This window comes from Phascolarctos cinereus, unplaced genomic scaffold, assembly GCF_003287225.1.
Source record: "Phascolarctos cinereus isolate Bilbo 61053 unplaced genomic scaffold, phaCin_HiC Scaffold_3;HRSCAF=262, whole genome shotgun sequence".
NCBI classification, from domain to species: domain Eukaryota; kingdom Metazoa; phylum Chordata; class Mammalia; order Diprotodontia; family Phascolarctidae; genus Phascolarctos; species Phascolarctos cinereus.
In genome coordinates this window covers 260,026,817-260,039,043 of record NW_027555736.1, presented here as the reverse complement: position 1 = coordinate 260,039,043, position 12,227 = coordinate 260,026,817, and the positions used below count along the sequence as shown (strand labels likewise).

Sequence of the window (12,227 nt, the reverse complement as noted above, 5' to 3'; positions counted from 1 at the left end):
TTTATGTGGCTACCTGAAGTCAAGGTTGCCCAGAATAAAGTGAAGTTTAATATGTTCATTCAACTGAACTAACAAGCCATAATTAAAAAACTGAAAATAATTTTTTTCTTCTCTTGCCTTAAAGTATTTCCCTACTATTGCTAACTCTACAAGATCTCATTCTTGTTAAATGTTTGTCATTTAGAAGACATGATATACATCATGCTTTCTATTTTTAACAAACTCCTTTATATGGTAAATGGTATTTTAGAGGCTGTCTTTGCTTAAAAGAATTGTTATCTAGTTTATAGTCGTAATAATAAGGGTAGACATTTTGAGCATCTCAAAAAGGTTTTCTGCAGTGTTATTTGGGAGTAAGGCTTTGCCTACATGTCATGAAATTTATTAATTTTGTGTAAGATTTTTAACAGTATTCACTTTAACATGCTGTTATTGTATTTTCTATGAGGCAGCTATATGGCAGTAGTACCTGGAGTCAGAAAGACTCATCTTCCTGAATTCAAATCTGGCCTCAAATATTAACTGTGTAACCTGGGGCAAGTCATTTAACTCTGTTTGCATCAGTTTTCTCATGTGTACAATAAGCTGGAGAAGAAAATGGCAAACCACTCTAGTGTCTTTGCCAAGAAAACTCCAAATGGGATCATGAAGTGTCAATCACAACTCAAAAACAACTGAACAACAAATTATTGTGTTTTCCAGATAACACAGTTAAAGATTAGATAATTTCTACAAAGCAAGGGAAGTTTTCTAGTGTCAACTTGACCTACAGGCATATTTAGGATTCACTCTTATGAATTTGACATAATTTTTAATCTTAGGTTTTCATTTTTTCCTACAGGTTAAAGTACTCTGTCATCAGTTACTTGTCCAAGTGTGTGATTTGTTGAGGCTAAAAGATTGCCATCTCTTTGGACTCAGTGTCATACAGAGTAAGTTTCTATCGCCACGTTAATTGTCCTCATCTAATTAGCCCTAAACAGTGGATCTATTGATTATTTATAATTTATTTTTTAATCTAGTTTACTATTATGAAATTGCATTTTTAGAAGTATTCAGTATTGGATTTGGTAAATAATTACCAGTTCAGGAATCTAAGTTTTGACCCCTAGTGACTGGATTTTTGGGAGACTTAAGGTTTAGGATGAGACATCAACTATTAATCTGAAAATAAAAGCTAATTAATAGATAAATGTGCCTGCTTACATCTATATATTTTATTTTTTAACAAATATTTTACTTTTAAGTTTCATCTGGGCTACAATTGTAAATGGACAACTGGGTGTGGTGCATTGATACAGGTCAGGCCTGGAGTCAAGAAGAATCATCTTCCTTAGTTCAAATCTGGCCTCAGACATTTACTAGCTGTATGATCATGGGCAAGTCATTTAATCTTGTTTGCCTCAGTTTCCTCATCTGTAAAATGAGCTGGAAAAGGAAATGGCAAACCACACCAGTATCTTTCCCAAGAAAACTCCAAATTGGGGTAATGAGGAATAGGACATGACTGAAAACCACTGAACAATAATTGTAAGTACAAAATTTTTATAGTTTAATTTTATTTTCATTTTTAAAAACACTCAAGAGGAAATAGATTCCTTTATTCTCTCGGAAGTTTTTTTTAAATCGTGCATAACAACAAATTATACCATTATACAAATATTTTAGGTTTTTTTCCTCAACTGGACAATACTAACATACTTTGGATATATAGGGCTAATTTTTCATTTGTAATTTATATAGCGGATGTTGTCATTGGAGTACGTGGATTCCATTGCATGTGTTTGTGGAAGAGTTGAACAGAGAGTTCAATCCTCTTTTTGTATACCTCTCCAGGGATATTTATTATTCTTGGTCCTTTCCTAGAGTCACTCCCAATTGACTTTCCATTTTGAAGTCACTTTGAAAAATTTTGCCAATTCACACTGTCCATCAGCATGTTGAGACTTTTTTTTAAAAGAACACTTCATTGTTCATCATGTGGATACATATAGAGTAAATATGTCTGATTCAGTGGTTCTGAATCAGAAGACATGGATATATGCAAATTGGCTCCAACATCATGATCTGGAATGAGTCACTAATCCTCTCTGGACTTCAGTTTTCTTATGAAATGACGGGATTGGATTAGGTGATCTATAAGGAACCATCAAGATCTTAAATTGGTATGATTCTATCAGTCTAACCACTCTGAACTTCAGTTTTCTTATCTGTTTTTAATGGGTGAGAAGACACCCTGGTACTTATATTACTCACCTTAGAGTTGCTGTGGGGCTCAAGTTTGATAATGCATATGTAGCATCTACATTGGTATACTGTCCCATATTGGCACTCCTGCTCATGGTTTGGAGCCTCAAAGAGTGAAACCTCAGGTTTCCTATGGCTGACCATGGCCCACGACAGGCCTCCACAAGTATCCATCCCATTAACAATCTGCCTCTAAACTCAATTAGATTTTAAACAAAGCCATTTTAAACAAATGTCATAACAAGAATAGTAGTTCTAAAGCATCCTCCTTATAAGCTTAGGGCAAATACCACCTTTAAGTATATGCTGTGAGGGGTACAAAGAACAAAATGTGGTCCCTGTCATTATGAAATGAAAACTAACCATCGGTAGTTTTTTCAAGGTTTCCAACAGAATACTCTTTTCTTCTGAAATTTGTTATGAGTACAGAAGAATGTGTACTTATACTAGTGATATTTAGAAGCCATTCCCCAGTCAGTAAGTGGTCAAAGAATATGAGTTAGCAGTTTTTAAATGAAACACTCTGGACCATCAACAACTGTGTGGGGGGAAAAATGCTCCAAATCACTAATAAAAGAAATGGAAAACCACTCTGAGTTTATACCTTAGCCAGCAATTATTTATTAAGCACTTATTTTGTGCCAGGCACAAAGCTAGGTTCTGGGGATCCAAAATAAAAAATGAAAAAATCTCCCAAATCTCAAGGAGCTCACATACCAATCAGGGAGACTGTGAAGGCTTGCTACATAAGGAGGTAGGATTTGAGCTGAGTCTTGAAGTATGCCATTGAAATCATGAGGAAGAGATGAAGGAAAGCATTCCAAATATAATTAGTGAAAAGGCACAGTCAGGAAAGCATCTTGTTAGAGGAACAAGGACAGTGTAGCTGCATCATAGAGTATGTGGAGATGTGGAGGGGTTGAGGGGAGAGCAGAGTGTAAGAAGACTTGAAAGGTAGGAGAGGATCAGGTAGAGAAGGACTTCAAAAGCCAAAGAGGATTTTTTATTTTAGCAATCATAGAGTATTGATTAAGGAGGTGATAAGGAGAGCCCTGGAGCCCTGTGCTTTAGAAAAATCACTTTGCTAGCTTAGTGAGATGGATTAGAATGGGACAAGACTTGAGACAGTTAAATCAGCATGAGTCAAGACATGTGATGCTGAGGGCCTGCACCAAAGTGGTAGCTATGAGACTATAAAATGTTGTGAAGCTGAAAATGTCAAGACTTCACAACAGATCAATATGGATGGTGAGTGTGAGTCAGAAGTAAAGAATGATGCCAAGATTTCAAGCCTGGATGACTGGGAGGATGGCGGTGTCCTCATCGGTAATAGAAAAGTTGGGAGATGCTATTGTGGACATGTTGAATTTGAGAAGCCCATAGGACATTCCAGTTCAAGATGTCTAATAGGCAGTTGAATTTATGGGACTGGATCTCAAAAGAAAGATTAGAGATGGATATATAGATCTAGGAATCTGCATAAAAGTGATATTTTAACCCATGGAAGTTGATGAGATCACAAAGCAAGACAATAGAGGAAGAAGAAAAGACAGAGCGTTATGAAATATACAAGTTGATATGATCTAAATAAAGATCCAGCAAACAATCTCCTCATTGAAGAACAGTTACCTACGACATTGGCAAAGATGATAAAAGAAGAAAATGGCAATTCTCATAGGGGCTGAGGCAAAACAGGTACAATAATGTAGTCTGGTGGAAACTATGAATTCATTTAGCAATTATGGAAAACTTTTTTCTAATAATTAATTACTATTATATATCAGTGTCATAATATTATAAACAGCTAATATATATTATAAACATAGACCTTCTTAGGAATAGTTTTGTGCTCTTTGGCACAAGAGTGGAGGACTAGACATTTTCTCTGATTCCCATGACCTATCAAATGTCTCCAAAATAGAAATTATGCACCAAAGATAAAGTAACTTCAACTATGTCCATGGTCTAGGACCAGACCTACACAACTTGGCAATAGGTAAGAGCCAAAATTAAAATAAGCTAAACTTCTTTGGGCCACAGACAGGATTTTAGTGGCTCACTTTCCAAGTAGAGATATAATTAATGATTAAACTATTTCCCAAAACACTTTTTTTTATTGGAACGTAATCCAGAAACTTCAGTCAGCAAACACTTCTTTATGAAGTCACCTTCGTAAGTAAAAGTAAAAGACTTCGTAAGTAAAAGTAAAAGACTTCCCAGAAGCAGCAATTTCTTTAGAAATCTGAAAACTAACCTTAGTAGCCACTTCATTTTCTGAGTTTACTTTCTTGAAAAACCATTGTTCCCAACTGAGGTTTTTCAACAGTTTGGACGCTTTAATTTGTTTTTCATTGGTGTACAGTTTGCTTAAGTCAGGATGTTTTGATTCAAAATGGCAATGAAGATTATATTCCTTTGGAATGGCTGTTACTTCTTGGCAAACAAGGCACAATATTTTGTCTCCCATGTAAGTAAGCAAGTATTTATTTGTCCACTCTGGATTAAACATCCTATGTTCTCATTCAATCTTTCATTTCTTTTTATCACCCGTTTAACAAAGTCACTCCAAAAACTTTAATTTTAGAACCAAAAAATCTCCCCAGCAGCTGCTCACATACAAAGAAATACTGAAGTGAGTGTCTGACCTTGGAGAGAGAGCACCAGACACTGATGTAAGTTGGAGAGCAGCAGCATAGCGAGGGAGGGGAAGAAGAGCTCATGTTGTTGCCATTCATTGCGTAGCAGGCATCAGCTGCGTTGGCATGTGGCTGCACTCACTTTGTCCCTGTTCGATGCCATTAATGACCACAAAACACAGCAAAAAGAAATGACTCTCACTTCTCTCAGACCAGAGATAGACTGATGATGGTTGCTACAGGTCACGTGACAAACAGGAGAGAGTGCACAGTGGCAACCACCCACCGAGTTATGTGACAGGCACAAAAGGAAGGTGGTTAAGTGGGGCATGGACAAAGCACTCGTTACATCTTTACTTTCTTTTACATTCTCTACGTTTTTTGTGGGCTGCCTGAAATCCTTTAGTGGGCCACAAGCGGCCCATAGACTGTATGTTGTGTAGACCTCTTCTAGGACATACAGAGAGTCAAAAAAAAAACATTGGCACTGACCCTGAGCTCACTCAACATCCCACCTCCCGTGCTACCAGCAGTAAGACCCAAGAACCCTATACAGGCTTATAACAAAACCCATTTCTATAGCTTGGTCCCTCCTGCCTCTTTCCGTGCCACAGACTCTGAGTCCAGGCTGTGAAAGTTTGCCCAGGCTTGAACGGTTAGCCAGTGTGACCGCAGCCCTTCAGGAACCCCATAGCAATAGTGCTGTGAAACTTTGAACTGCTGGTGCTGCAGCAGACAACTCTGTAATACTAACTAGTAGGGATGAGAGCTATTGGTACTGAGGCATACAGTCTTGCAGCACTAACGTGGCAGTTCACTGAAGTGTTATTGCTGGGTCAGCTAAGGAACATGGAGAACAGAACAGGACACTGTATGTATGATAGGTAGACAAGGGGAAGCTGAGCATCACTCCTCAATGGCTGAAGGGGAAAAGCAGAGCATCTAGCTGGAGTCAGTTTTGACCACCCAAAAGTGACTTGGAGTAGAGACATAGTATAGTGAACCGTGAATTGCCCAGTAGGGGAGGAGGCTGAGATGCTTTAAGATCTAGTTTCACCATCAGAGGGGAGTCAGAGTCAGAAAGTGAGCCATAGGGAAAATAAAGGGGTGGGGTAGGGCACTTAAATTACCAAATATCTCAGGAGGAAGGAAACTCAAAGACCTGGAACATAAGCAGATAAATCAACAGGAAAAAGTAACATTAGAAGAAAATATGGTCTTCCAGATCTAGTAAAGGAGTTCAGGAATCTATGAATAAATATTGCAAAACAGAGGAAATGATTCAATATTTGGTGAAACAGAGGACCCTGTGGAATTTGAGAACAAATAACTACAACAGGTTTTTCCTGAATGTTTTGAAAGAGAAATGAGAATTATGAGAGCAGAATTTATGGACTGCATAGCACATAGAATGGGCAAAATTAAAAAAAAAAAGAATCTGTGATGGCAGGTCTCACCAAGGACGCAAAAGAGAAAACAGTAATTTGGGAATACAAATATAAAGTGAACAACATAGAAGAAAATAAGCAAAAACCAATAATATTAAAAGAAAATATGGTGTCTGTGTAAGCAAACTCTACTGATTTTGAAGACAGGATGCAAATAGAAAACCTAAGGATCATAGATCTCCCAGAAGAACACAGCAGGACAAAATAGCTTAACACTGTAATATAGGAAATAATATGAAAGAACTACCTAGAATTTCTGAACATTAAAAATGAAATACTAGTTGAAAATATTTAATTTCTTCAGATCATCTACAAGAGAAGCAAAAACGAAAAACAAGAATACACACTCCAAGACATATAGTGGTTAAATTTGATAATTCAAAAACAAGTTCTAGAAGCAATCAGGAAAAAGACTTTCAGATAGAAAGGAAAGGAAATTTGATTATTCTGCATGCAAAACATAGAAGAAATGGAATAATAGGTTCTGAAAAGTAATGGATCTCAGGATTCATCTCAGGGTGATTTACTTTGCAAATCTAAGCATAACGCATATAAGGAAGGGGGAAAAAAAGGATATTCTGTAGTAAAGTGAAGAGATGATTTGCTTTAGGAACACCCCAGATAGCAGAAATGCAAAAGTTGTGTAAATGCAGCAGGCAAGGACAACATTAGCAACAGAGAGGCCAGTAAGAAACTTTTTTCTTTCTTTCTTCCTTCCTTCCTTCTTTCCTTCCTTACTTTCTTTCTTCCTTTCTATCTGACTTTATTAATTTTAATATTTTTTCTGTAACAAAAATTTTTAACATTTGGTTTTCTAAAAATTTGAAGTTCAAATTCTTTCCCTCTCTTCTCTCCCCCCTCATTGAAAAGGTAAACAATTTGATATAGGTTATACATATGCAGTCATACAAAACTTATTTCCATATTAGTAATGTGAAAGAAAATAGATGAAAGGGCAGGGAGAGCATGAAAAAGACATTATTAAAAATGTATACTTAAATATCCAGTCAAACTTCATCTGTTATTTCCTTGCATGCGGATAACATTTTTCATCATAACTCCTTTGGAATTGTCTTGGATCATTGTATTCCTGAGAATAGCTAAGTCATTCATAGTTGATCATCACATAATATTGCTCTTACAGCATACAGTGTTCTCTGATTTGGCTCACTTCACTTTGCATCAGTTCACATCTTTCCAGGTTTTTTTCTAAAAGCATCCTGCTCATTATTTCTTATAGCACAATAGTATTCTATCATACTCACATACCACAACTTGTTCAAGCATTCACCAATTGATAGACATCCCCTCAGTTTCTAATTCTTTGCCACCACAAAAAGAGATACTATAAATATGTGGGTGTTTGTGTGTATCCTTTCAGTTTAAAAGAAAAATCTCTTTAGGATTAGTTTTGCTGGGTCAAAGAGTATACACAGTTTTATAGCTCCTTGTGCATAGTTCAAATTGCTGTCTAGAATTCTTAAATCAGTTCACAACTCTACCAACAGTGCTGTATAGTGTCCTGATTTTCCCACATCCCCTCCCACATTTGTCATTTTCCTTTTCTGTCATTTTATCCAATCTGATACGTGTAAAGGTGATCCCTCAAAGTTGTTTTAATTTGCATTTTTCTAATCATTAGTGATTTAGATTTTTTTTTTCAAATGATTAAAGATAGCTTTGATTTCTTTGTCTGAAAACAGTCTGTTCATATCCCTTGACCATTTATTATTTGGGGAATGACTCAGTTCTCTATATATTTGAGAAATGAGGCCTTTATCAGAGAAACTTATTGTAAAATTTTTTTGTCGCTATGATTATTAACTACATTTTCCTCCATCCTATTTTTTCCTGTTTATTCTTCCTGTCTTTTGCTTTCCTTTTACCCTGTCCATCCCCAACAGTGTTATACTTCTGACTGCTATCTCCCATAATCCACTCTCTCATCTGTCAGCTCCCTCTCCCCTTCTCACATCTCCTTCACCTTCTGTAGGGTAAAATAACTTTTTATACCAAACTGAGTATATATGGTATCTTCTCTTTTAGAGTTCTAATGAGTCTAAGGTTCAAGTGTTATCCTTCACTTCTTTCCTTCCACTTTATAAGCTCTTTTGAACCTCTCTTATGTGAGATATTTACCCATTCTTCTTCTCCCTTCCCCCTTCTTCCAGTGCATCCCTCTCTTTTACTCCTTAATTTTATTTTTTTAGGTAATCATCTCATCATATTTAATTCACACCATGCCCCATTTGTCTATGTATACTCTTTCTAACTCCCCTAATACTTCTCTTGAGTCTTGTACTTGAAAGTCAAGTTTTCTATTCAGCCCTGGTCTTTAGATTAGGAATACTTTTCAAAATCCTCTTTTGCATTCAATGCTTGTTTTTTCCACCTGAAGGATTATGCTCAGTTTTTCTAGATAGCTAATTCTTTTTTTTTCTAGGTTTTAATCATTTTCTTAATAATGCTGGCATTTTAATGAAAGGATGGTCATTTGGCTATTTCTCTTAGACCAAAGAAAATCCTAGCAGGGGCCATCTCTAGTCTTTTTGATCTGTAGGTTGCCATTGGACCCAGATGTCTCCGGAGGAGAGAGTGAGGTTGGTGACTTTGCACAGCCCTGCCTCAATTAAATCCAATGCACTTGCAAGTTAGGACATCACCTTCAAGCTGTCATTGGTCCTGAGGGTATGATGGAGCAGTCCAAATAAGTCCAAAAGCTGTGTAGCTGGTGGGAAATGGGGAGAAATCTATGCTAAGTCTCCTTCTTAACCCTGGAGCCCATGGCCCTGCCCTCCAATCAAAGCAATGGGATCACAGGATCTGAACTTCTCACAGGGTTATCATAAGGAACAAATGAGATAATTTAGGTAATGTTCCATAGTCTTAATCCTCAAACTTCTGATATTGGTCCTTCCAGTCTCAGCTGGTGAAGAACTTGGTATTAAGCAGTTTTTCCTGGTACAGGGAACCATATGATGGGTTATAGAGGTTTAGGGGTGCTGGACTCCCCAAATCACAACACACAGGTCCTGCCCAAAAGAATTTGACCCAAGCCTTCTTTCAGCCAAAGACAAGGTTTATTAGAACATCTGTCATGTTGGGCAGATTCTTAAGGAGTCTGAACATTAGTGGGCTATTGGCTAGATCCTAAGAATCTGAACAGTGGCTAGATTTTAAGAATCTAAGCCTAGATAGCTAATTCTTGTTTGTAATACTGGTTCCTTTGCCTTTCAGAATATATCCCAAGCCCTCCAATCCATTAATGTAAAGACTGCTAAATCTTGTGTTATCCTGACTGTGGCTCTACTGTATTTGAATTGTTTCTTTCCAGCTGCTTACAATATTTTTGGGAGCTCTGAAATTTAGCTATAATATTCCTGGGAGTTTTCATATTGAGATCTTTTTCAGAAGGTGATTAGCGGATTCTTTCATTTTCTATTTTACCCCCTGGTTCTAGGGTATCAGCAGTTTTCCTTGAAAAATAATGTCTAGGAGCTCACTTTCTCTCTCCCTCCCTCTCTCCCCCTTTCTTTCTCCCCCTTTCTCTCTGTCTCTCTGTCTGTCTGTCTGTCTGTCTCTCTCTCTCTCTCTCTCTCTCTGTCTGTCTGTCTCTCTCTCTCTCTCTGTCTTTAAATCAGGCTTTCAGGTGTTACAGTAATTCTTAAATTATCTTTCCTGGCTCTTCTTTCCAGGTTAGCTATTTGTCTAGTAAAATATTTTACATTTTCTTCTATTTCTTCATTCTTTTGATTTTGTTTTGTTTCTTGATTTGTCATGGAGTTATTAGTTTCCACTTGCCCAATTCTAGTTTTTAAGGAATTGTTTTCTTCAGTGAACTTTTGTACCTATTTTTCCATTTGGGTAATTCTACTTTTCCATTTCTCTTCAGTGAATGTATGTACATCTTTTCCCATTTTGCGAATTCTTTTTTTTTCAGTACTTCTCTGCAGTGGATTTTTGTGCCTCTTGGCCTGTTTTTTATGCCATTTGGCCTATTTTTTAAGGTATTATTATTTTTTGTGTGTCTCCTTTACCAAGCTGTTGGCTCTTTTTTTGTTTGTTGCATCATTCACTTTTCTCCCTAAATTTTTTCTCTATCACTTTCATTTGATTTCTAAAATCCTTTTTGAGCTCTTCTGGGAGTTTCTGTGGCCAAATCACATTTCTTTTTTGAGGCTTTGGATGTAGCAGTTTTATCTTTGTTGTCTTCTGAGTTTGTTTTGACCTTGCCTTATCACATTGTAAAATTCTATGGTCAGGTTATTTTTATGTTGTTTGCTAATTTTTCGAGTCTATTTCTTGACTTTTAACTTTTTGTTAAAGTTGGCCTCTGTTCTTGGGATGAAGAAGGCACTGTCCTTAGCTTCAGGTTTTTCCTGCTTCTGTTTTCATAGCTAGTTTTAGGGGTCTGTAGGTTTTTAGTACTTCCAAGATAGTATGATGTAAGGAGAGTTGTGAGTACTGCTCTCCTGGCCTGTGCTCTGGTTTGTGAGTGACCACAAGCATTCTTTTCTGCCCTAAAACTGTGACCATGATCCTCACACCTCTGTGGCTGCACACTTTACTGTGCTAATGTTCCTTTTCACCCTGGGCCTATGACCTAGAACCTCCTGTGAGCAATGCAACAGAGTCTTGCACTCAGTGTCAACAAAGGGTCCCCTATACTCTCCTTCTGGCCCCCTTACTGAGAGGTCTGAAAACTGCCTCTGCCAATTCAGTCACCCCTTGGGCCTGCTGTTGGCTTGCCTTCGTGTGGCCTGCGTTGGGCTATGCTCTTTTCTCACCCCTGTGATACAGACCTTTCCCGCCAACCTTCTGACCTTCTTTGAGCTGTAAAATTGTCTTACCCCATCCTTTTGTTGGTTTTGTTGCTTTAGAATTTGCTTTAGGGCCTTATTTTAAAGTTGCATGGAGGGGATTTGGGGAAGCGTACGTGAGACCCTGCTTTTACGCTACCTTCTTAGATCTGACTTTCAGGAAACTTCTTTCTAAATGTACACAAGGAGAGAGGGATGGAGGCAGAAATGTAGTGGACGTAGTAGTGAAGAGGCAGATGTAGGGCATTACGGAAAGGACCTGGTGGTAGAATACAGAGGAATATGTGATGTGCCAAGTTCAAATCAAGGAGGATTTGAATGAGGGGAATAGTTTGAAAAAGAAAAGAGCCTGCTGGAGAGTGGGCAAGGAGGAGGTGGAAGTCTAAAAAGGGAGGAGAGGGGACGGAGCTTAACTTTAGTGTTAAGGAGAGGATTCCACTGATGAATGATACTATGAGTGAAGAGAGCTGGTCTGTGAAGGGAAATAAGAACCTGTGCTCAATATGGCCTAGGTGATTTGCTGCTCAAAAGGTCTATTCATCCTACATTGGGAAAGGGAATGTTGGAACTCCTGAAGGGATCTGGCACCTCAGGGAGTGGGAGAGGGACAGCATGAGCCCAGGGAAGAAAGTCTGAAGCAAAAGGAGGAAACAGATGATCAGGGGAGGGTATGAGTCTGTGGTGAGAAGTTTAATGAAAGATGTGGAGGAGGAGCCCTGCCATGGGGCAGTGTCTTCTCTCATACCGCAGTGAATGAAGCACAATGGAAAAGGAGATATCAAGGCGCAAACTCCATATGGGAATGGCAAAAACTGAATATAGGGGAGAGCCCTTGGAAGCCTTGATTTGGTGAGGAATATAGAGAAAAGAGACAACCATAAGTGTCATAAATCAGAGAACGAGGGTCTAGAGTAGAGAGAAAGAGAGGGTGGACAATGAAAACAGTGAATGAAATCCTTTTTGAAAAAGGGCACAAAAATTAAATTTTGAAAAATGAGCAGGACTACTTGAAGGGGAGTGGAGGAAGAGGAATTCTGTTGGGGGGAAGGGTAGAATTAAATAATGAGATAAAAGCA

The 12,227-nt window shown here is 37.9% G+C and overlaps 1 protein-coding gene across 2 annotated transcripts in view; it reads left to right on the top strand.

The window, feature by feature from the left end:
• FRMD6 (FERM domain containing 6) overlaps positions 1-12,227 on the top strand; it is a 152,775-nt gene that overhangs the window by 84,025 nt on the left and 56,523 nt on the right. For both annotated transcript variants that reach the window (XM_020974864.2, XM_020974863.2), the window contains exon 3: positions 842-932. In XM_020974864.2, coding sequence (XP_020830523.1) covers positions 842-932 — 91 coding nt within the window. The remainder of the gene's footprint in view (positions 1-841; positions 933-12,227) is intronic.